The sequence below is a fragment of the Polyodon spathula genome, chromosome 27 (genome assembly GCF_017654505.1).
Source record: "Polyodon spathula isolate WHYD16114869_AA chromosome 27, ASM1765450v1, whole genome shotgun sequence".
Classification (NCBI taxonomy): Eukaryota; Metazoa; Chordata; class Actinopteri; order Acipenseriformes; family Polyodontidae; genus Polyodon; species Polyodon spathula.
The window spans coordinates 195,889-220,888 of NC_054560.1; the positions used below are offsets into that span (position 1 = coordinate 195,889).

Below are 25,000 nucleotides of genomic sequence, written 5' to 3' on the forward strand. Positions count from 1 at the left end.
TTTTTAATCCCTTAAACACACGGGGTTGTTCAAACCGTTTCTTCTTAAAATGCATTTGAGACACGTTAGGAACACGCAGTTGTAAAATATGTTATAATGCTTACACGATGGTGTTAACGTTTTTGTTTTTCTCTATACACTCTATGCGCTATACTCTATACACTGTGTGCGCTGGAACAGGGGAAGGATATTTGCTAACTGTTTACACACAAAGAGGCAACGCCCCCTGTACCACGTGTTCCATTCAATCAGCTGCGAGCGACTCGTTCCAGTCAGCTTGCAAGCGCAGCACTTTCTGTTACTTAAAACTCTTGGGATAGTCTGCACTGCCCCCTTTTCAATCACCCCGGCACCCTGAAGTTTAAGATTTAACCGATTTTGTATTTTTTTTTTTCTCTACCTAACCTTAGCCATGAGTACCGAAGCCGCGCAGCCCATCTTCGCCACGGGCGAGAACTGCAAGCCGGTGTGGACCGACGCGAATGCCCAGTACAACCAGGCTGACACCCACCTAGAGATCCTGGGGAAGCCGGTCATGGAGCGATGGGAGACCCCCTACATGCACTCGCTTGCCACGGTAGCGGCGTCCAAAGGTAAGGGTTGTCTTTCGATACAATTAGCGGGACAGGTTTCCGATTGCTTTAGCAATGCAAAGTTTTCACTGTATTAAATGCAAAAAAAAAAAAAAAATGTCTGTACAACCTTTGGACTGTACGGCAAACGTACGTGTTTTAATGAAGTAGTCGATTTATTATATGCCTATTCTTACAAGTACAGTTCAACACGGCTTCATTCGAAATATAGCTTTCTGAATTTTATTGCAATTCTATACTAAACTTTAGCAAGCTAGCTGGTAGTAGATGCTAGTATTCCAGATGGTGTAACACGTTTTTGGACGAATGTTTTCACATTAATTTCTCTTAATGCTCTTAATTTCTCAGTATTTAATTTGATCTGAACTGGTATGCCTATGAGTTAGTGACAGCAGCTCCTGCATGGCAGCTGTGCAGTGTGACCTCTCGGTCCTGCCCGGCTGTATTCCTGAGCCTGGTTATTTTTACACTGCAGTGTGTTGACCCTTGGCACTCCTGCCTTGCAAGTGTGGCGTGTCACCTCCTTACCAGGCCTTTTGAATCTGAAACTTCCAACAGGACCATGCAGCTTTCACAGTATACAGAGGATCATACTTTTGAAACATTTTCCCGTGCACCTACTTTTTTTTTTCCTACCCTGCACTGAGAGCTCTCGCTGGACTGTCCCGTGCGGTTCACGCTTTGCTTGTCGTGTGCTGCAGGGGGGCGCGTACTGGAGATCGGGTTCGGAATGGCTATCGCTGCCACTAAGGTGGAGTCGTTCCCCATCGAGGAGCACTGGATCATCGAGTGCAACGACGGAGTGTTTCAGAGGCTGCAGGAGTGGGCCAAGAAACAGCCACACAAGGTGAGGCGAAGAATTCATTGCTGGCTTTTGTGAATTCAAACCGCACCACTTCAAGAGACAGGAGCTCCAAATTTCATTTCACTCATGTCTTGGTGCAATCATTCTATGAGAAGCGGTTTGGCGGAGGTGAGAGGTAGCATTGTCACATGATTTGCCAGCACTTAGGATTCCATAGACAAGCGCAAAGCAACTGTCAGTCAGGTAAGCAGCTTTAGAGGAATATGATCTCTCCTTATTGGTTGCAAACACCTTAAAATAGCAATGGGGATGTAAACAAGCAATACAAATTTGAAGGGGCTCTTTAATAGTTAAGGGCATGCTTAAAACAAAGTTGTAAGCGGGGAGGGGGGGGGGGGGGGGGGGGGGGGGGGGGGTGAGAAGAGAGTGAAATCCGTACACTCCTAACTTCCTGGCAAACGTGTTTTGTTGCGAGATCGTCCCTCTCATGTGGGAAGATGTGGTGTCAACACTGCCTGATGGTCACTTTGATGGTAAGTTGGCAACTTCCTATTATTAATTTCTTAGCAGATGTCCTTATTCAGCCCTTACAATTGTTACAATTATATCACATTATTTTTTAGATGTAATTACCCATTTATACAGTTGCTCAAGGGCACCCTGATTCAGGGAAAGAGATAGACTCACCTGCCATAAATCTATCAATAGGGCATCACCATGGACTGAACCTCTAACTGCAGTGTGGAGTTTAATTCTAGACTGTAGAAAGAATGCTTTGGAAATAAGTCCCCAGTGTTTTCTTTTTTTTTTTTTTTTTTTTAACAATCGTAAAAAAATGTGTAAAACCCTAGTGTGCCTGTTCTTCAAGTCTATCTTTTTCTTTTCTTCAGGTATTCTTTATGATACCTACCCTCTGTCTGAAGACACCTGGCACACACACCAGTTCAACTTCATCAAGGTGAGTCACCTCCTTGTGCAAATACTAGCGAAATAAAATGTAACGCGAGCAATGGTGATGTGGTAAGACAGAGTCAGCTGCATGCAGCATAGTGAGAAGCCAGCCAGCTTTAAACAAACACAGCCTCTCGGGGCCATGAGCAGTGTTCTAAGCAGACGTGTAAGTTTTTAAATTGAGGTGGTTTATCAGTTTGTACACGTCCAACGTCGTGCGTACCATGATAACAACTATAACTTTACAGTGCGTAATTGTATTGCAGTCTTTGTTTAGGTATGTTGCAACCAAATAACAAATCTAAAAGAAAAATGAAGGCACTCAAAAGCAATAACGAAAATCACAGCCCCAAATAATCAATGTATACAAAAGGCTATATAGGATAGGCTATGTAAAAAAAAGGTGATATTTTAATTATTGAATGTCTACTGCTGCATCTTCATTCTGAGCCTGCTGCAATCTAATGGAATTGCTTAGGTCAGGAAATGTCATGCGTTTCTCCACCCCCCTTTCTTTCCACACCTGAGTTTATTTATCTAACTGCCTTTGCTGCAAGTCCTTCCTCCCTGCCTGACTGCAGTCTCTTGCTTGTATCAGCACTCCCCCAGATTCCCTGACTTTGTCTGTCTACTCTAACTGCTAATCACCTGATGACTCGGACTTCAAACAGGACACTGTTTCCAGTCCTTTCGCCTTTATTTTCCTGAATGGCAGTAAAGGACCCTGCTGAAAACATGAAGCCAGCATGACAACTAAAAGCATTCTGCATTAAAAGGAAAAGGGTGTTTGCCTAACATGCCCAATGACGGGAACGTGTGCTCACAAACTGTACTAATGTTTTCAGTTAATGCTTTATTATAACAATCTGCATTTGTGGGGGTTTTGTTCTTCCACCACGTGAAGGCGTATACGAAAAGGCATTTATGATATGGCAATTTAGCCTACAAAATGTGTATTTGCTATGAAGTTACTGTTGAACTACAACAGCTTATACTTCCAGAAAAGCACCTGCTTGTGCCACATTCTTGTTCTGTCCACGTGTATCGATATCCAATGTCACCCACTTGTGCAATTTTGCTTGTCAAGGTCATTTGCATCCCTTTTTAACCAACTTGTGTCAACAGACAAGCTGCTTTCTGCAAACATACCCTGTGACTCATACAAGCATATAAAACACTTGCACATACAGACTTACGGCGATTAACTGGCCTGCTTGTGTGTCTGTCCTCTCCAGGGCCACGCTCACAGGCTGCTGAAGCCTGGCGGTGTCCTCACCTACTGTAACCTCACCTCCTGGGGAGAGCTGCTTAAGACCAAATACGACAACATTGACACCATGTTCCAGGTGAGCTCTGGGAAACATGTGCTGCCTGGTCAGTACAGAACACAGGGAACCAGGTCTTTGCCACACTGTGTATCATAGTGAGAGTCAACAGAGCAACATGCAGAGAAAAACTATACAGTTGATCTAAACAGTTGTTGATTCGAATACTGGCAGTGGTTAAATATTTAATAAGAACCAAACCTGTCATTAAACTAAAAATACAAGTGATGTTGTCAGAGTTTTTTAAATGGTGTCTGTATTTAGATCCACCAGCATTTGGATCAATTGAATAGATATGTTTAGGCTTGCAGATTTTCTTATTGTTTTAAATTTTTAGAACTAGTTTATATTTAAAGCAGAAAATCATTAGTCACCACCCCAGTATGTGCATGTAAAAGTGGGACACTGACATGGAGTGAGGGATAGCCTCCATATCCCCCCAGATTCTAATACTCTCATTACTAAGGAATGTCCTTACCAAGCTTCATCACAACAGGGAAGTGTGTATAAAAAATGACAAGGATCTATAAATACAAATTAAATATTAAGTAGGAATACAAATTAAATATTTACAATGGGGGTCGTTTTTCCTTTAATGGAAGTACTATCACAACTGGATGAGTTCACGAGATGTATTTAAAACACACATCCCTACTCCACGAAGCCTGCTAACCCAGCCTCAACCCCTCTCCCGCTTTCAGGAGACGCAGCTGCCTCGGCTGCTGGAGGCCGGCTTCAAGAAGGAGAGCATAAGCACCAGCCTGATGGACATCTCCCCTCCCTCCGAGTGCAAATACTACTCCTTCCACAAGATGATCACCCCCACCATCCTCAAACAATAAACCCTCTTCACCTGCCCAGCAAAACAAAGCCAAATCTGCCCTGTGGCACCAAGCCAATAAGAACGTGTGCTTGTTTGTGGGGGGGTTGCATATATAAACAAGCTGCAAAATAAGAGCTAGACGGTCCATTGGAACCCTCTCAAAAGGTCTTGATGGCTACAGCAGCAGATCTTGTATAGTAATCCAGTTCCACATCTTGCATTTGCATCTTCTCCAGCACCCTGTATCTATATATGAAACCAAGTAGCAACTGTACAGTCACAGAAAACAATTTATAGAAATGAGAGATCATGTTCCTATTTGTGTGGTTATCCCATGCAGTGCTAGCTTGATTAAACAGTAACCTAGTAATCACTGTGTGACTGGTGAACCAATAATTCCAACCCTTTCGAACCCCCTTTACCTCTGGAATCTTCTCTTTCCAACACCTGTGCTGTGTTTTACAACCACTGTAACTAATCCATCATTAATCTGTACAAAACTGCACAGGGCTTATTAGTGTTGCTTAGTTCCAACTGTTGGACATTAACAGATGGTTTATCAAACTGGGTCTACTGCTAACTTTCGGTAGTCTGATGTTAGTGCTAACCAAGGCTGTGAAACCAACCAAAGAGTAGCTCAGGACAAACTCTCAGGCATTAGACTTGTGAATTCATTTCCTGCCATTCTTCTTTTGAAATAAATTAAATCCACTCTTAAAAAAATTGATGGATCCCAATTGTTAGGGAAAAGGAGATGCACTAGAAGACACCACAAACTCTGTTCTGGGTTTCCAGAACAATTCCCCGTTGTGACTTTTCTTAAACAGTTTGGAAACTTTCAAGAAATAATAATAATAATAATAATAATAATAATAATAATAATAATAAATAATAATAATAATAATAAAACAAAAAACATTTCTGGTGCAAATCTTTTCTTTCTCACTTTCTAGAAGTCTATATTTGTTTTTGTTCTGAAGTGGAGTTGATAGGATGCCTCCAGACCAAGTCTTTATCGTTCCTTACCAGCTCATCAAAAACCAGTGAAATTCTAAGATGAAAATCTGAATACCTATCCTCAAGATCCGTTTAAAATCGTACCTGTGACAGATGTACATTCGAGAGAAAACAACCACTTAATGAGATCATGCAGGGAGGTGTAACAAATAATTACCTTCCCTGCACTCCTCAACTAAAGTCTTGATAAGCTTTCGCACAATGAAAGTTGCACTTTGTGTAGATCTTTTTCAGACACGCTTGCCAGCATGTTTAACGATTATGGCCTTGAACGGCTACCCTGGCTATCTATATCAAATAAACAACAGATACAGCAGCTGCTGTGTGTGTCAAGATATTGCTTCATGAGAGGCTGTACAGATGTTGTGTAAGTCTTCCACTTCTTGGAACTTTGTGTAGTCACATAATTTCTTTAGCGCTCTGGTCACAAAGGTATTAACAAAAAAAACCTGGTATAGTGCATAGTCTATAATAAATGAAAATGCAGTATCAGAATAACATATTCAATGTAATACTCAACAGGACTGGCACAATGTCCAGTAATAAACACAGTTGTACTGACAGTATAGATAATGTACACAGCGCCTCCCTGTGGCGAAGTCGTTCATAAAAAGTTGAACCCAGGTCCCGGCTTTCCCCTCACTTTCGGTACCAGAGCCTCATCCTCTTCTCGCGCTTGATCTTCTTTTGGAGCTGAAGGGTGCCATACAGAAGAGCCTCCGCTGTTGGGGGGCAGCCTAGACAGACAGACAGAGTCAGTGGCTGGACAACTTGTCCACAGGGCATTAACACTTGCGGACTGTTTTGACATGGCCTTCGTTACAAGGAGTGCGCCTAATGCATTCTTGGCCCATCCTGTAGAATGCCCAGACGAACCCAGCACAGAGACCCCAGTCACTCTTACCTGGAACGTAGATGTCCACTGGCACGATGCGGTCACAGCCTCGCACCACAGAGTAGGAGTAATGGTAGTACCCACCACCATTGGCACAGCTAAGGGCAGCAGAACAAATAACAAAACCTGGATCAATTACAATTACAGCAGCATTGCTCACTGAAATTACAATTACAAGGATATTCTGTTCAATTGCAATTGGTTACAATTCCGATGCAGTAATTACAATTCCGATTATACTAAAAAGTAACAATAAATAAATAAAGTCTTTTACCTTCCCATGGAGATCACATAGCGTGACTCTGGTATCTAGTCATACACCTACAGAAAACCAAGACCACCACAATAACACTGATTCTTTTCAAAGACCAGAGAGCACTGAAGAGAAGTTAAATACAAAACCTAATTCAACCAAAATAGCGTTTATACCTGACATAAAACATTAAACAAGCATGATTCAGCTAGAACTAACCAGTCCACTGTAAGACCCATTGCTTTCTCATGCGCCACGTGCAATACATTGCATGCTGCCGGCCAGATCTTTCACTCTGTGTTTGGCACAAGGAATGCGATCTAGTTTTAGCATAATATCTTTCTCCATACAAAATTACATGGTTTAGGTGGGTAGCCTCTTAGTCAAGGTGCCTTTCCTGGACTCTGTTTCTACATTAGGAAACGTATCTGGAATCCTTCAGTGACGTACCTTCCTCAGGGCGGGGGCCATCTTGTTGGTAAGGGTCCCGGCGACGATCATGACGTCAGACTGGCGGGGGCTGGCTCGGAACACCACACCAAAGCAGTCCATGTCATAGCGCGGAGCGGCCATGTGCATCATCTCCATCGCGCAGCACGCCAGCCCGAAGGTCATGGGCCACAGCGAGCTCTACAGAGACACACACAGGCCTGGTACTTTGCTCTGCTTACCCTTGATCCTTTGAGCACTGTTCCAGGATTAGACAATGGCACGTTCCTCAATGCACCACCATCACATGCTGAAAGCGTGCTCGCGAGTGCAGTGAATGGCAATCGTGGTGTCAATGCATTTTGAATTATTAAGGTGGTGTGGACGGGTCTTCGATAAACTGATTAAACAACCAGATGTCTGGAATTTAAGCAATCAGGCCCCTGCAGAATCTGCCCAGCACAGATCCCTCTTATCACAGGGGTGATAGTAGCGTCTCTGTGGTCATTAAGTGGTAAATCATTAAGGAGGAGTCTGTCTTACCCTGCGGGCCCAGTTGACGAGGTCATCGATCTTGGTGATCACCCACTCTCCTTTGCTGCTCGGCAGGGACGGATTCTTAACAGCCACGGCTGTGCTCTTCTGTCTGGCAAGGAACCAGGCTGGGAGGACAGCACATGCACTCATTAACATTCAGTTACTGGATATGTGCCGTTTCATCAGAAACTTGTTTTGCTTTCTTGTTTTCTTTACCTGTTGCCAGTGTCAGTGGCTGAGCTCTGATGGAGGGTCCGAGTCTGGACTGCGAGTGCCGAGCTGGGCCTGCGAGTACAAAAACACCCAATTAAACAACACACACACAAGGAGTTGCTCATCTCCAACAACTTCACAATGTTTAACCACACATTGGTGTTGAACACCATCACTATACTGTACTTGAATTTAAGACACAGGCTATTTCTGAGAAGAAAAAAAGTGTGTCTTAAATTCAAAGGAACACGGTAGTTTACTCCAACAAACCATGAGAGATCTAACTCCCTTTTGTTTATTATGTATTGTTTAAGACTAGTTCCATCCATTTCATGAACTGGAAACACGACTTGATGGTTTCACAGACCCCGATTAGCACTAGTCTTGGGCTGCTTAGTGATGATCAGGGTCTGTGAAACCAGCCATGAAAGTGCATGGTCAAATATACTGGAAATGAGCAGGAAAAAAAGGGAAATACATAAACTGTTTTTTCTAATAGAATTTACTTGCAAAGTACGCTCCCCCTCCAAGCTTTAAATTCAGGTTTTCATTTTTCTTACCTTAGAGACAAGGCACCAAACCTAGCCAAGCAGGCAACTGAAATGAAAAAGACGTGAGCGATTTAGGATTTCCTGGAGAATTACTTTGGTCCTAGGTTGCACAGAGAGCAAATTCATAAGTCTTTTATCTCTGTGTGAAATAAGACTGGTTATCTTCCTGGGACGTCACTGATCTCAACCAACAGCCTCTACTAACAAGAAGCACGTTGCATACAACACTTCCAGAGCTACGTAATTAACACCTAGGGATACACTTTCCCTCATGTTAAGCCCCTTTCACACTGGCATGCTCTGCCCGGGTCAGAACCTACCCAGTTCCGGACCCAGTGTCTTGAGGGTTGGCTATGCGATCTCACACTGCTTTTGATAAAGCAGGGTTGACCAGGGTGACGGATGCAAGAGCACAATCCGTGTATCAATGCCCCAGGTTTAGGGTTTTTATTCGACTGCACCCTTAAACTCAAGTAACACTTATGAGGAAATAGAAGAAAAAAAATGCAACTAAACTGACTTACAGAACTGCAGTGCTCTCGCTTTTAGAGATGTGACGGGAAGTTCTCGTGATGCCTGAATCTCACCAGCTAGTTATCCTTCACCACATTCACAAGCATGAAGAAAAAAATAAATATTAAATGACCCTGTCTTGAAATAAAAATGGCACAGAATGTGTGACTTCATAAAACAGAACCACTGGACCACACTCGTACTTAGATAATGTTAACATACTTTTTTTTTTCTAAACTGTCATTTGATTTGTCTCCTATAGATAGACATCACTATGCATACCACTGTGTAGCAGGGTTAGCTACAATCCTATCGAAACTAAGTCAGAAGTTGTGTTGTTACGTCACCCCTGTTGTTTAAGTACATCTGTGTTTACCGAGGCACTGTTTCAATGTACCGTGCTATGTTTCATAAGCCATGCATGGTATTTTTTCATGCTTAGATATTATCTAAGACACCTGACAAAAAACGCACACACATTATATTAGCACTGCGATGTTTACCCGAACCCTAGGCTTCACTAATATTCCCATGTTCAAACCAGACCGCGTTCATGTACTGTGCAAGGTCAGAGACAACATTATATAGTTTTATGAAATGGGAGCTGGGAGCTGTATGTCTTATCCACTGACATTTGAAAACAAATAGATTAGCATTCCACTCATAACTTACCCACCGGCGCCGCCATCTTGGTAAGGGAATGGAAAAGCTTTCTGAAAGTGCGTCACATACAACCCAGGCCTCCATTTTGTCCCTAAAGTCGGATCTGAAAAGATACCAATAACCTTAACCGTCTCACAATAAAAAAAATAAACTTAATATCCCAATATCCAAACAACAATAAGACAAAAATATGTAGTATTCACAGAAGGAAAAAAAAAAAGTTACTCCGTCCCTGGGTGGGCTTGAACCACCAACCTTTCGGTTAACAGCCGAACGCGCTAACCGATTGCGCCACAGAGACTCACGGGAGTATCGTAGTCTTAGAAACAAGTAGATGCTAGATAGCCCTTATTATTCAGAACTGGTTGGCATAATATGTTGAAGCATTCTGTTTTTTAATGTACAGTAAACAAAATAGTTACAAGTGGCAATACTGTATTGTTTTATATTTTGAATATATAATTTGATCGTAATAAATGTTCATGTTCTTAACCTATCGTCGTGCCGAAATAGCTCAGTTGGGAGAGCGTTAGACTGAAGATCTAAAGGTCCCTGGTTCGATCCCGGGTTTCGGCAGTTTTGCCTCAATATGCATTTTATGAGACTATCTTTAATACCGTACTCCTTTCTTTATTTTAGAAAACAAACAAACAAATACTTATCAACTGGCCATATCCATGGCATTTGGTGTTCAATTGAAACGGTGTGATTAACGTCTTACTTATTAATTTAATACAACACAAACCGTTATTGTTGCATATAATTTAAGGAGGATATTCCATGCCAAAATTAAGAATTAATAAATAAATACAGAAATAAATAAATGTATAAATAAATGAATTTATTTATTTCATTTTTGCCACTTGTTTTACTTTTTTCTTTTCACTCTGTTCATTTACATTTCGGCTACGACATTTCCTTTTCGGCTTTGCTTTTTCTTTTTACATCTCACTGTGTCAAAACTACTACTGTCAATTACAGCCAGCGGGCGGTATCAACAGTATCTCTACTGGCTGGCAGAGATTGTTCCACCCATAGATACAGGTGGTATGCTGATACACTGGGGATGCAAAATAAGCTGATCCCTGGAGCCAGCATTACACCTCAGCCATCAACACCAGGCAGACGGATATCTAAATCAACAGATGGAAAGAAGCGCAAATGGATGGAGATGCAGATGGATCACATTAGTTTACTGTAAAGCTACGGCTTAGTTGGTGCTTATCTTGGCGAGAGCCGAGTTCAAATCAGCATGAAGCTTTAACATCTACTCTCATGTAATGGGAATCAAATCTTGGCAGGGAATATCCTCCATATATAATTAAGAAACCATTGAAATACAAATATTGATTTAGCCTAAAAAAGCCATCACTTGTATTCCATTGACTCAATATCCACCGGGGGGAGAGCTACATGAAGAGGCTTTTGGTTATAGGGTAATCTTTTCAATACATATGGACGTGAAAAAAAACTATAGAACTATTACAGAAAAACGGTATTTTGAAGGTGTATATATAAAGAGAGAGAGAGAGGCGATTTGGACTTTGTGTTATGAGCGTGATCAAGTTGTAGCAATAGCGTGTCTTGTTCTGTATACATGTTGCATGTTTTTGGTGGGTTTTGGGGCATAAAGGTGCAGATTGCTGTGGGCTGTGCTGTGCTGACCCCTTAAGTAATACAAGCTGAGAATGAGATTGTGCTGCGGTTATTCTCCCTGAATTGCTAATATATATATATGTATGTAAAGTCTACTGCATGTACATTCTCAAATACACTAATTAGGACACAGATCGTATTCTTATGGTTCCTACTATCTATGCAGTGCATTTAATTAGATTGATTAAAACAGGTTCGGTTTTTTTTTTCGACAAACTTCTAATCAGATCTTAAATTAAACCTAATAAATTGCTAAATGTTTCAAGTGTTGACTATTGTATTACTATGTATGGGACTTCTATTCTGTCTAATTTAATTGGTGCCTCATAGACTGCACAACACATGCAATTCATTAAGAGAAGACATAGACACACATGGTGAAATGCATGCTGCATAATTAAAGCACAAAGCAAATCTTGCATTTTCACACGAGTGCCTATTGTTTCTATATCACCGATTACTGACCGAAAACTGAAATTCTCACGCAGGCAAGTATATAAAGAATATTAAAAACAATTTTGAGATATTCTAATACATTATGAATTTGCACACTACAGTGTTTCCACTCATAAACATGTTTTACCAAACTGCAAACTGATGCATCCTCTTCATGGATGTACTTTAATTTTTGCATCCCGTTTCCCGATGTCCCGATCACAACCTAGTGTGCAATCCAATCTGCACCCACAAGCAAGTAAAAGATCATGGATCACATGTTGATTTTTGACATTTCAAATTACCATTAAAAATATCCTTCGCATTGTACCCTCACTTCCACCACCAGTGTGGAGCGATGGAGTCTCAAAGTGGGGTACTGTTATCTGTTTTGTGTCAGAGTAAGGACAACAAACATTCTAACAATAAAACAGGGCTATTTCTTTAAAACAAACAATCTCACATCATAATGTTTGCAATTACATTTATTACAAAAATAATAAATGAAGAAAAAAAACAACCCAGAAGCCCAAACCCATATATACTTGCATATTTACATTTTTTTTACTTGAACAAACCCTTTAAAACAGATAGGGGGGTGTCTTGTTTTAAAAAACACGGAAATATTTATAATAAAATCTTAATAAAAGTACGAAGCACCATTACTCCCTGAAGTAAAAGGTGCAGAGATTTGATGTCATTCTCAGCCACTGCTGAAACACTCCCTGCCAGTCAACAGGGTCATTCGGAGCCCGGTTTATTTGAGTTCAGTGGAGCTCAGCACTTGGAACCTGGGCTTAGCTGATTAATCATATTCAAATCTTGGCTCACAGCAGAGATAGAGCTCTCTCATTACAGGGCGACACAAACACTCAATAAAAATAGCCGTGCATCTCTAAAATCACAACGGAGGCTCGTGAAGTGCTGGTAACCCTGCGGATGAGGGTGACAGGTGAATGAAATGAACACAGCGCTTCTTTAGTATTCAAGAACAATGTGCGGAAAACGAAACGTGTTGAAATGAAAGCAGAGAAACCCGCCGGATTGCCAGCTACACTTCGAATTTTCAACGCAAGTTTGAACAGCTTGATTCAACCAGTCATCCCGCTGCTGGGTTTAAATGAACGCAAGATCGATTCGAAAAGAAAAATAAAGAAAATAAACCACTCAGCACCAGTACAAAAGTAGTTAACAGTCAGCAATCATATGTATTTATTTTCTCCCATTAAGGCTTACAGACGCTATTCAGCAATTTGATATTCAGTAGTTACAAATGAAGCTACAGCAGCTCTCAATTCACCCCCCTTGGACTTTTCCACATTTTATTGTGTTACAACATGGAATCAAAATTGATTTAATTAGGAGTTTTTGCCCCTGATCAACACAAAAAAGGTCCATAATGTCAAAGTGAAAAAAAATCTACAAATTGTTCTAAATTAATTACAAATAGAAAACAGAAAATAATTGATTGCATGAGTATTCACCCCCTTGAATCAATATTTGGTAGAGGCACCTTTGTCAGCAATTACAGGCATGAGTCTATTTGGATAAGTCTCTGCCAGCGTTGCACATCTGGACACTGCAGTTTTTGCCCATTCTTCTTTGCAAAATTGTTCAAGCTCCGTCAAGTTGGATGGGGACCTTTGGTGAACAGCAGTTTTCAACTCTTTCCACATATTCTCAATTGGATTGAGGTCCAGGCTTTGACTGGGCCACTCCAGGACATTGACCTTTTTGTTTTTAAGCCACTCTGAGATGTGATGTGAGTTTTTTTCAACAATGTTTTTCTTTTTGCCACTCTCCCATAAAGGCCAGTTTTATGAAGCACCGGGCTATTGTTGCCGTATGCACAGTGTCTCCCAGCTCAGTCATGGAAGACTGTAACTCCTTTAGAGTTGCCATAGGCCTCTTGGTGGCCTCACTGACTACTGCCCTTCTCGCCCGGATACTCAGTTTTTGAGGACGGCCTGTTCTAGACAGATTCAGTTGTGCCATATTCTCTCCGTTTCTTAATAATGGACTTTACTGTGCTCGGGGGATATTCAATGCCACGGAAATCTCCTTATACCCTACCCGACTGGTGCTTTTGAAGAACCTTATTCCGGATTTGCTTTGAATGTTCCTTCGTCTTCATGATGTAGTTTTTGTTAGGAAATGTACTAACCAACTGTGGGCCCTCCCAGGAGACAGGTGTGTTTAACCTGAAAAACCTGAAACACCTTAATTGCACACAGGTGGACTCCATTCAAATAATTACGTGATTTCTAAAGACAGTTGGTTGCACCAAAGCTTATTTAGGTGTGTCATAGCAAACTTATGCAATCAATTATTTTCTATTTTATATTTGTAATTAATTTAGAACAATTTGGAGATTTTATTTTTCACTTTGACATTATTGACTTTTTTTGTGTTGATCAGTGGCAGAAACTCCTAATTAAATCCATTTTGATTCCATGTTGTAACACAATAAAATGCGGAAAAGTCCATGGGGGGTGAATACTTGAGGGCCACTGTGTAAATAAATTTTATATCTATCTATCTAGATAGATAGATATCTATCTTCGACTAGGGCAGCACTGAACATTAACATTCCGACTACACAACACACAACTAAAACAGACCAGAAAATATTCTCGGCTCTAGATCCACACTCAATGATTAAACGTTTAAAACTGTGTCGTTTACTGTCTACACTGTTCATTTTCAATAATAAAAAGTAGACTTGATTTGGCATTCATAAATTTTATATCTTTCATATTTCAAATTTTACGTTGAATTTCAAAATACATTTCCTATTAAACTGTTTTAAAATGTATCATGACACATTATATATATATACACACACACACACACACACACACATACTTCTGTCTTAGTAAAAAGCCTGCTCAGTAACAATACAAAGGCAGAGGACACACCCTGAACTGCCATGGAGTTCTGCATTTACTCCACAAATGAGCACAGCCTAATAAGTTCAAACAACAAAAGTATGTACAGAAGAATTATATCGTTTCTGATAAGTGATGCTTCAGAGAAATGCTAAATCATGTTGACAATGATTAGATAAGCCCTATATCCCCAGAATCAAACATTTCCCTTAAGCTAAATAATGTGAATACCAAGTTTCATGACAATAGGATAATCGCCTTTTCAGATATGTCAAAAAACCGGTCAAGTGTGACACGTGCGTATCAACGTACCACCGCCTCCCCGTCGCGGGGGATGAAGTACACAACAAATATCTGAAATGCGGGCTTGCCTGGACTCGTTCCAGCTATAACAACTGCAGAGCACTGATACTGAGCTGTGTCTAGTTCAACACTACTCTCTCAAACTCGATTGTATTGTGTGTATATTTAGCGTTAAACTCTTGGCTGCACTACAATGTCATTATTCAGAAGGATTCTGGGAAGGTTTAGGGCTCATTAATGCTGTTCATAATTTTACGCAAACCAACAGAATAAAAAGGTGGAATAAAAAGTCTACAGTTAACCAGGTGTGTAGAATTCTGGTAAGAGCAATACAATTTGAACGAGACCCCCTCCCATTATTAGGAATGAATACTTTGACAGAATAATCCCAGGTGTCGGGACAGGGTCCCTTGTGCATGAAGGGTGGTGCTCGGTCCTCAGTCTCCCAAGCAGACAGAGGTCAGTAAGAGAATGGCACTCTGTGTAAACTCCTCCGTTCCCTGCGGTCTGACTAGTGTTGCTGGACGCCAAGCGATCGGGTCTTCATCTTGACATCCTTCTCAATCTGCCTGTTGAATTCTTCTATTTCCCTGAAACGAAGGACAGCAGCATGACAAAACAGAGACGTTTAGTTTTATTTAACCCACCCTTGTGTCCTGTTCACAACGGATACACATTTTCAGCACATTTAGAAAAAATAAATATATACAGCTAGAATACTTTTTAATGGTAACATTAAGCAAAACCTGAAATCCCACAAAAGAACCTGAACTCATGGCATATCAAGTTGTTACAGGACAGCCCTCAATTTGATACAGACAATACCAGACTGTTACAAAAAAGTGGTGGTATGCAACCCAAAACCAACATCCATTACCTTATTAGCTTCATGAACATATTCCTGGTCCCCCTTTAATTGTACTGAGAACCTTCAGTTGCCCAAGCATTTTAAAACCTCTCTCAAGAGTTTTTCAATCCAAGATAGATTGTGAATGTTACAAAATGCTCCCTGTTGAAAAGTGTTTTCGGTTTGATCTGTTTCCTTACCGTTCACTGAAGACAGGGCCCTTCATGTACTTCTCCTCGGCCTTCTCCAGCGAGATCTTGTCAACAGCAGCGATAGCTCTGATCACAGCCTGAGAAAGGGAGACAGCTCTCAGTAACAACACTGCTGTGCAGGTTGAGAGACAACTCACAACAGCAACAAAACAAAACAAAAAAAAGCCTTATTTAGACAGCTGTCAGAAAGGGGTTATCGCTGGCGGTGTTTCAGTTCGATCAGTAAACAAGGAGTACAGCACTGGTCTCTCAGATCCAGACCCACCTCTGGCAGCAGCACGTCCAGTATGAAGCGGGTGCGGTCCAGCTCGACTGAGAGCTGTGTGTTCTGCACGCTCTTGCAGACGGACTGCAGGTAGTTCACCAGCACCTCCAGCTGGCCGTCGTCCTCCAGGTAGGTGTCCACCCACTTGATGAAGCGACTGCGAAGCAGGAACTCCTCCAGCCAGTGCGACGGCTTCCTGCCCGCGATGATCTCCTGCAGGAGGAAAGGAAACAGAGCGCACCGGTCAGTAAAGCTCACACAGCCACAATATGATCAAATGAACTGTGAATCATTTTAAACTGGAGCAAAACTAAAGCACCCCCAGGAACATATGAATACAAATCGGACTGAGCTCGCTGATAGAGAGCGGTTGGGAAGCATGTGTAGAGGAGGCCTGCTTTGCTTTTGCATGGCTTCGCTGTTTGTGATGCAAGAGACACTCACAAGCCCATAAAACAGATTGTTAGCAATGTAGCTGCAAGAATGGCCGAATGGCTTGATCTATAGAAAACAAAGGCACGGGTGAGCCAAGTGGTGTTTTACCTTCACTATTTCATTATTTTGTTTAGTTCATTTTCTAATAACGATTTTGTTTCCACAGGGTTATTTTGTCATCTGCAGACAAAACTCTGTAACGGAACTGGCTTAAACTGCTTGGTTCAGCTGGTCACACTATAGTTAAAAGACTGCAAAAAAAGTAACTCAAACTAACAGAAAACAACTGTGTATCACTTTCAAAGACAATATATAGCCAAAAGTAAAAACAAGATAGAAGGGAAACTAAATTTTACTGGACAAAACCAGAAAATCAATACAAAACAATGTACCAAATAATAAAGAGCAGAACTCAGTGTGTGCTACAATGTAAACCTAAAAAAAACACAAGCCCTGAAACCAGTCAGGCAACGTTAACACATCCAGCATGCAGTATTTATATAAATCGTGCAAAGACAAAGTCACTTCCTCAAAGGGTTTCTGCATAATAGCAGCAGCTGCAGCTTTATAAAAAAATATTGCTCATAGCTCCCTTAACACGGACACCAGCCAGGACAGAGCGGATTCTTGCTAGTAATATACAGTTAAAATGGTTTAATTCACAATATTGCTCTCTCAAAGTGCATTCCTTCAGCTTTAACACTTGAGTGGATGGCACAGATTACTTTGCTATGTTGTCCCTGGGATCCTGCTTGGTAAATTCTCTCCTGCTCCTATATCCTCTATGGGCTCTGGCTCCCGCTCACCTGCAGGTGCTTCTCCACGCCACGGGTCTTCACGATGTACTGCACCAGCTTCTCGTTGGCCTTGTCCCGGGCCGCGCGAGAGCGGTCGGGCAGCAGCTTCTTGAAGGCGGCTCGGCGGCAGTGGGGGCTGTCAGTCTGGCAGTCCAGGTTGTCCTTTTCCAGCATCAGCAGGTTACTGGGGAACGTCATTCTGGAGGGGCCCTGGAGGAACTCCCTTCTGACTGGGTAGCCTAGAGCAAGCACGCAGCAAAAGGACTCCATCACAGGGAAGGCAGAGGGATTCTCCGCTGGTGAGATCGATACCATCCCACCTAATAGCTGAAGCCACCTCTAGGGGTGCAAACAGCAAGCCGTTTCCTAATTGGATATCTGGCTGGTAACATCAGCAAATTGATGCACTGAGAATAGTATTGTTCAATAAGCAAATTGTGCGCACTATTTACAACAGCCTTCCAATACAACTGAAAGCATGCATGTGCAGAATAGGATTACACAATACAGGTGCATTAACTGCATCACAATGAAAGAGTTGGTTGCTAAATGCAGGATTTTAGATACAATGTTGTAGATTGAAAGTTGTTGTGGATTCCTAAAACATAAATCACTTCCCATGCTGCACTCAGACCATGTGACCAACAGCACAGGAACTCATTCGATACCAAGCAGCAGCAGCTCATGTATTACTCTATTATAACACTGCACATGGAAACTCTGTGTCGCCCAAATTTAAAAAAGCAGAAAACAAATACATCAGAACAAAAAAACGAAAACAAAACTCAACCTCTGCCTCCAAACAATAAAAGGACTTACTGATATCGTCCACACAGTATTCCACAAGAGAGCCGGAGAAGGAACCACAAGCTGTTTAAAAAAGAAATCAATCAAAAACAAATTCGGTACAGGAATCAAAACATCCTTTTTTACACTTAATTTCAATCTAGAGAGTCTGGTCAACTGATCGAAGCAGTGTCGGATCTACACAGTCACTCTTTCAATATCAAAATAGGACTAAACCTGGTATTTTACTGACTTTAAAAATCAAAACTACACTCAAGAGAGCTACACACAAGTTTATCGTATCTTCGTCGCAAATATTTTTAAAGATGTCAAAAATATGTGTGTGTGTGTGTGTGTGTGTGTGTGTGTGTGTGTGTGCATATATATATAAAACATCAGATATTCTGAAACATCTGCAGTAAACAGCATTATAATAACACTTTACATTATTTGCAACTGTCTTTAATATCGCTAGCAAACAGGTGTGATTAATAAATAGTCGACTATAGATCGGCTGATTAATTGATCAATAGAAAATGTCAGGATTAAACCCACTAGTTTAAATTAAGAGGCACAGCACACGGCAGGTGAAGCCTGCAATTAAGACATGCCCACCTTTTCGAATGCTGTAGTCGTCAATCAACGCCACACACCAGTCAATGGCACAGTGATAGGTTTCTCGAGCCGCTGTCTAAAGACAGAAAGAAAAAAACTTTGACATTCACGCAGGTGACCCGTTACAAGCGAGCAGCGCCAGGTCTGTACCGAGACTGTGCCGTGCCCCTTGCGGTGCGGTGAAGGGGAGCCTGGGTTGTTTTTCCACTGTAGAGCCGTGCTACTGAGGTTGCACGCAATGAAAGACAGTTGCTATTAATTACTGTTATTAATGAACTGAGTTTGCAAAAAGCTGAGCAAACAAATGGTGTTCAAAAACTAACAGACCAACAGGACAGCTGTATCTTGTATTTATTTTTTTTTCTAGTTGCTTTTTGTTTGGGTGCTTAAAAAAAGAAAGTTGTGCGAATCCAACGAGAGCCGTAGCTGTACGTACGGCACAGCTGTATTTTGTTTTACTACATTCTTGTAAAGAATTTTCTTTATATTAATGTAATTAAGGTCAAGGATGTGAAATTAGGTAGAATTTTGTGTTTGAGTGTGAGAGTTCAGCTTTCTGCACCCACGGTTTATGCTCATTTGCTTCAGATTGTCAGAAATTCGGGTATAAACGTTCTCATTTCGGACGCACAACTGCATATCTTCCTGAAGAGACCAGAGCCTGCACTCCCTTGGAGTCCCCAGGCTGTACTTTTCTCCCATCACACTCTCTGCCTGCCATGTTGTTTGTCTTTGCAGAGTGTACTGACTGACAGCATAATGATGAGAATCCGGAACCCCTCCCCCCGGCTCGGCTTTCAGACTGATTCAGATGTCTTGTGAGGCCTGAGTTTCACAGTTTGGTTCTTGCTTGGCTCGACAAATAGCCAGTGGAGAACCACCAGTACCCGTACCGAGCAGTCACAGGCTGGCTGTGCAAGTGGAGAAGGGGTATAATTATAGAACATGTATATTCTGCAAGAGACACCCGTGATATGAAACCCATTTCACCACAAGCAACATTTCAACTGGTCCTCCTTTGCCTGTAAAGACTATAGATCATGCATGAGAAATCAACCAATCACTGTTACACCTTACCCTGTGTACAGATGTTATGCCTGCACAGCACACGCAGTGCTCGAGTACTATCTTTGTTGAATGAATAAGTGAATGCACAGTGTGCCTCTTTATAGAACAGAAATCATTTAAGACAGTTTGAGAATCCACTGCTCGAGCCGACATCTCATAAGTTAGAGCCACCCTACACACAACGTATTAACTTAGATTCAAATATGTTGTTACTTCCTGGTACCCAATCACTTCCTGTACTGTAGCCACATGTAACCTAGAGCACAGGAAGTGATCAGGCGGGAACAGATCCTGACAGGTCAGAAGATTTCTTTAGAAAAACGTTTAAGATCAGCTGCTTGTCATTAGTTAGGATCCTGTAATGCAGTGGTGGCCAATATGTGGATCGTTTAAAAGATGTTTAGTGGATCTCAGGACAAATCAGAACAAACACTAACATATAAGCAGCCAACAGTTTTTGTTACGGCTCACAGGGAGAGCCTTCTGTGTCGTCCAGTAACACAGATGAAAATATCCGACAGATAACAAAAAGATTTGTAGTCAACAATGCATTTCCGAAAATTTTTATTTTTTATTCGTGTGCCCCTAAACTTTTCAGTGCGCGTCTAACTTAGGCGCACGTGTGCCTTAAAAAAAAGTTAGCAAAGAGCCCACGCCAGGTTTCAAGACGCAGATGCAAAATGCTGCTAAGATTCTGTTTTATAACTACCTATGCTTATTAAAAATGCTTTGATTGCGCATTTGTTGTGGTTGTTTTGTTTTATTATTGCTATCTTACGTATTGGACACTATTATATTAAATCCTGGTAATAACTGTTGGTCCTAGCTCACTGGTGGACCGCAGAGCCCCTTGAGAGCCACCAGAAAGGATGGCAGTGTTTGGTGTACTGGTCACTACTGCAGGAATGCAAAATTAGGAAAACGATTCTCCAAGCCAAACCAGACAGTAAACAAGAGCTGATTGTGCTTCCATTCAGCACGCAAAACAGCATGCAGCAGTCCTAGGGTTGTTACGCTGGCTTTATGTAGTGATCCTATTGTCTTGGAGGACAGAGTATGAGTGCTGAGCCAACCACAGATAAACAAGGAGAACTGAAAGAGGAAATAAATGCACTTACTATATACTGCTCCCTCTGTTCACAATCAAAGGGTTTCAGGGTTCTTAAAGACACACTCATACTGAAAAAAAGACCACAATAAACCATGCGAGTCAGAACAATAAAGGCGGTTCCTACATTTTCAAATGCTCACACCCCCTTTCACAAACAGTTAAACCCTTACCCCTTTCGAAACTTGTTCTTTTCCAACAGTAAATAGTCCACGAAGATAATGCTTGCCTTCTTATTCTTGTGGTTCACACTTTTTACCTTGTTAATGACAGCGAAACAAAAGCTCATAAGATGCAGACTCATGATGCACTCAGTGTGGAGTAATGCAAGGCTGTACTGGTAAACCAACTAGCAATATTAAACAAAGTGTGCCTACCTGCGCAGTACCTGCTTAATGATCACAAATCCAATGTGTACTCACCAGCGCTGGCCAGAAGGGGTACTTCTGGAACTTACACCACACACACATTCCTTCTGTTATGGAACACGGCTCTGCGGACAGACAGACCCTGTTACAGATGGCTCTTTTTCATATGGATCCTGTTATTTACGCATTGCCTTTGTATTCTTCTAACTCACTTTCTCTTCTGAATGTTAGGCCCCCTCCCTTAGCTCTAACCACTAAGCCACCCTGCCCCTAACCCTAACCATAAGGCAGCAATGTTTTCGTAAACCTGCACAATCACGGACCACAGAAGAAATCATAAAATGCAAAAACAGGAAGCTGCGCTTATCTTAAGCTGAGATATTTCCGATAAGACGGTCAAACCAGCCTGCCCATTCCCAGTATCCACCCCTTCTGCGAGCCCCCCATGTGCTAGGGCTCTGATCCTCACCCCTGTCCTTCATGAAGCTAGGCAACTCCAGCTCGTCCTCCTCCTCCTCCTCCTCCTCCTGCAGGGAGCTCTCCAGTGTGGACTCGTTCAGTAAACTCATCTCTATGGATAGGTCCGAGGACAGCGACTCCCTCCCTGCCAACACCACACAATGGCACAATGGCTAGCACACAGCGTATTTGTTTAAATGTAAAGTGTGAAATGCAAACTGTCTTAATTACTGAAGTCAAGTACTATTTATTCAAGCTGGGCATCAGCCAACATATAAAAAAAAAAATAAGAAAATGAAAGTTGAAGCTACTTGTTCGTTGCCTTGCGGTTTTATACAGAAAGCAAACATTTCTTTCACCTGTGACCAACTTGAAAAACTTCCGCGTACAGATGACAAAACACTAAGCCTCCCACAGATGCAAAGCGTGTGTGCGACTCAGCATTCGCAGCCACACTGCTGCCATACCATTTTCTTCCAGTTCGAACTGCGGCAGCTCAAACGTGACCGTGCGGCGTGGCGGCTCCTCTGTAAGGTCTGCTTCCTTCTGCAGTGCTTGTGGGTTGAGGGTCCGACCCTTTCCTCTCTCGGAGTTTACAGCTAGGTCCGGGCAGCTCCTGTCCCATCTGCGTGGACTTACCACTGGGGGCTGCTCCAGAACCATGCCCACAGCGCCACGGTCCTTCTCAAGCGCCCCACGCTGTGCCTTCGAGCCAGCACTGGTCACCTGACCCGTCTCCTGCCTCCTCCTGCTTATTCTGGAGGCTTGTCCTTGTTCACACTTGAACTGCAGGTGCTGTAGACAAAATAATGTCAGCCTGGTGCTTTCCAACACCCATTTCTATTATAAATTTGTACTCCACATACAGGGTGATTAGAAAGTACCACATCAACACCCCCTATCATTGATGTGTTAAGCTTACCTACTAATCACCTTGTATTCAAAAAGGTGAAAATGCCACACGTACATACCAAGTCACCATTACAAATAAGACAAGATGGTCGGTTTTACTCCTACCTTTGGACCGCAACACTCCCAGGAAAGCTTCCGTAAGTGTCTAGACGGCGGCCTTCCCACTCTCCTCTTGGGCGTTCCCTGCGGAGACTTCCCAGGGCTTCCAATCGCACTGCATCCCAAATCTGTTCTCAAGAGGCTGTCTGGCGTGGAATTGTGAATGGGAGGGTGAAAACCACGAGTCAAGTCCAGCTCTGTTCCTCCGGAGTCTGTCAGGGGAGAGCCAAGCAAACAGTTCCTCTTGCTGTTCTTGTTCTTTGACGATATGGTTTTTACTCTTGGTGCACATGGGCTTAGTGTCTCCGGAGGGGTCTGGGTAACATCTTTGGTGTCTGGCTCACTCCTGCCCCTTGGAATGCCTCTTTCCTCTTTCAAGCTACTTGTGGTTTTTAGTTCTGTTGTCAAGTCATTGGGGTCCTTGACCTTCTTCGGCCGGCCCCTCTTTCTTGGTGTCACAGCTTCACAGTGCTGTAGAGTGCCACTCCCACCAGGGGGCATTGCTGGGGAACATCTCCTTCCCCTTGGAATCCCTCTTTCCACTTTCAAATTACTTGTGGTTTTTAGTTCTGTTGTCAAGTCATTGGGACCTTTGACCTTTTTTGGTTTCCCCCTCTTTTCTGGTGTCACTGCTTCACAGTGCTGTAGCCAGCCTTCAGAGTCTTCTGTTTTGTTGTCACATTTTGGTTTTAAGAGGCCGGTAGCAGTTGGTTGTTTTGTTCTTCCTCGTTTTCTCTTCCCAGAGCTGATCGGAGAGGGGCAGGATGCGTTTTCGGATAAAACATTCAGCGCTAGGCGGAGAGCTTTCCTGTACAGCAACTCTCTTACATGGTCAGGTTGGCTGGCTTCCAGTTTTTGATCTGGAATGCAAATAAAAAGCAAACATTAACCATTGTTTTGTACTTTTCATTTTCAACAACGTAAAAAACATGTGCTACATATTTAACTAAAACAGGAATTGCCAACTTCTAGAAAAGAAAGCCTCAGGGTCATCAATACAATCCAGAATATTTAACACTGGTATTTACATGTACTGTATCCAAGGATGACCCAAAACCCAGTGTATTATTTGTCAGGAGGTTTTGTCAAATGAAGCTCTTAAACCTGCAAAATATAGATGCTATTTATCTACAACGCATTCAGAATGTGAAAAAAAAACAGTTCCATTTTCTTTTAAACAAAAGAATTGGGAACTTTACCGTCAGCAACTTTCAATGTGCCAAATGGCAAACTTGCTTGATGAACTGGTAGTGGTAGCGAAGATTCTACCCCAGGGATCTCATTAGGCATGTTATATAAATACTTTACTTTCTACATGTACTTACATATACACATAGGAATGTGTTTATAAATACATGGCAAGTGGTTTGTGGGAAAAATCCAAACACCATAGTTGTCCCTACATTGAAAAGGTTTGGGAACCAATGCTCTACAGATGGGAGCGTAGCTCTAGTGTTTACTGTTTCCATACATACAAGTCCTGTGGTTCTTACTGGGAAAACCCCAAAACTCTTCGTCGCTGTCATCTTCGTTAGTAAATATGTCTAAAACATGCTGCCGATCGTAATCCAAGTCTGCAAAGCCAGAAGCACCAGAAGAGTGACACCCCATTCTAACCAGCATGCAAGTGCATGCACCCCCATTCTAACCAGCATGCACCCCCATTCTAACCAGCATGCAAGTGCATGCACCCCGGCCATGGCTGTCAATGAAACAGTTGGTCACTATTAGGGGTGGAAATGTCAAATAATAAGGTATTTGAATATACCAAGAATAAAAGTTTTGAATACCCAAATACTCTATTTACTCAAAACAGTGACAGGTCCTTCAAACGTACCAGCAGCAACCACACATAGGGACGCACAGATAAATACATCAGCAGTAACAGCGAAGAAACAAAGGCATCTAATGTATTGCAAGTAAAAAAAAATAATTAAAAAATAAATAAAATTTAAACTAGAAGTGAGAAATAAGAATACACAGCAGAGGGGTTTTAATTATAAAAATGACCAAAAAACTTTCAACTGCATTTAACACCCTCTGACACATCACATTGCCCACCGCTGCGCACAGTAAAAGATGCAATGCTTGTTTTGCCTCATTCTGTGTTTTCTTTAGTAGCAGATGGGTGCTTGCATTTTAGATGACTGAGCATTTAAGTTGTTGATTTACGATACGA

At 42.0% G+C, this 25,000-nt stretch overlaps 4 protein-coding genes and 2 non-coding genes across 6 annotated transcripts in view; 2 read left to right on the top strand and 4 right to left on the bottom strand.

Annotated features, from left to right (window-relative positions):
* The window catches only part of LOC121301150 (adenomatous polyposis coli protein 2-like), a 12,180-nt gene extending 11,766 nt beyond the window's left edge, over nucleotides 1–414 (bottom strand). Inside the window, exon 1 of the mRNA XM_041230287.1 lies at nucleotides 406–414. Coding sequence (XP_041086221.1) covers nucleotides 406–414 — 9 coding nt within the window. The remainder of the gene's footprint in view (nucleotides 1–405) is intronic.
* LOC121301522 (guanidinoacetate N-methyltransferase-like) lies at nucleotides 277–4,867 on the top strand. The gene is made up of 6 exons (XM_041230999.1): nucleotides 277–593; nucleotides 1,295–1,440; nucleotides 1,874–1,931; nucleotides 2,289–2,356; nucleotides 3,585–3,695; nucleotides 4,376–4,867. Exons 1-6 carry the CDS (start codon nucleotides 413–415, stop codon nucleotides 4,514–4,516), a joined length of 705 nt encoding a protein of 234 aa, XP_041086933.1. The 5' UTR covers nucleotides 277–412; the 3' UTR covers nucleotides 4,517–4,867.
* LOC121301151 (NADH-quinone oxidoreductase subunit B 2-like) lies at nucleotides 4,634–9,593 on the bottom strand. Its single transcript, XM_041230288.1, is given in 7 exon segments — nucleotides 4,634–6,251; nucleotides 6,419–6,507; nucleotides 6,684–6,730; nucleotides 7,113–7,292; nucleotides 7,635–7,753; nucleotides 7,845–7,913; nucleotides 9,578–9,593. Coding segments are annotated over 7 exon segments (618 nt in total). The 3' UTR covers nucleotides 4,634–6,153.
* Nucleotides 9,594–9,795: 202 nt separating this feature from the next.
* trnan-guu lies at nucleotides 9,796–9,869 on the bottom strand. The gene has a single exon. It is a non-coding gene; the product is annotated as a tRNA-Asn (tRNA).
* Nucleotides 9,870–10,071: 202 nt separating this feature from the next.
* On the top strand, nucleotides 10,072–10,144 carry trnaf-gaa. Its single transcript has one exon. It is a non-coding gene; the product is annotated as a tRNA-Phe (tRNA).
* A 3,942-nt stretch (nucleotides 10,145–14,086) lies between these two features.
* Nucleotides 14,087–23,719, bottom strand: LOC121301452 (PWWP domain-containing DNA repair factor 3A-like). Its single transcript, XM_041230867.1, has 12 exons — nucleotides 22,828–23,719; nucleotides 22,278–22,605; nucleotides 21,821–21,955; nucleotides 21,406–21,476; nucleotides 21,157–21,242; nucleotides 20,994–21,054; nucleotides 18,808–18,883; nucleotides 18,226–18,276; nucleotides 17,416–17,645; nucleotides 16,175–16,387; nucleotides 15,898–15,986; nucleotides 14,087–15,440 (listed from the first exon to the last, which is right to left on the bottom strand). The coding sequence occupies exons 1-12, from the start codon at nucleotides 23,320–23,322 to the stop codon at nucleotides 15,362–15,364; spliced, it is 1,914 nt and encodes a 637-aa protein (XP_041086801.1). The 5' UTR covers nucleotides 23,323–23,719; the 3' UTR covers nucleotides 14,087–15,361.
* Between the last annotated feature and the right edge of the window lie 1,281 nt (nucleotides 23,720–25,000).

What these genes read in the sequence shown, in the direction of transcription:
- LOC121301452 (XM_041230867.1), bottom strand. Translation starts at nt 23,322, where the DNA reads ATGCCCCCTGGTGGGAGTGGCACTCTACAGCACTGTGAAGCTGTGACA. An exon ending in GGGAGTGTTGCGGTCCAAAG is followed by an intron (nt 22,606 to 22,827) that starts GTAGGAGTAAAA and finishes TTTTGTCTACAG; the next exon opens with CACCTGCAGTTCAAGTGTGA. An exon ending in TGGACGTGCTGCTGCCAGAG is followed by an intron (nt 15,987 to 16,174) that starts GTGGGTCTGGAT and finishes TCCCTTTCTCAG; the next exon opens with GCTGTGATCAGAGCTATCGC.
- LOC121301522 (XM_041230999.1), top strand. Translation starts at nt 413, where the DNA reads ATGAGTACCGAAGCCGCGCAGCCCATCTTCGCCACGGGCGAGAACTGC. An exon ending in CCAAGAAACAGCCACACAAG is followed by an intron (nt 1,441 to 1,873) that starts GTGAGGCGAAGA and finishes TTTTGTTGCGAG; the next exon opens with ATCGTCCCTCTCATGTGGGA. An exon ending in ACCAGTTCAACTTCATCAAG is followed by an intron (nt 2,357 to 3,584) that starts GTGAGTCACCTC and finishes TGTCCTCTCCAG; the next exon opens with GGCCACGCTCACAGGCTGCT.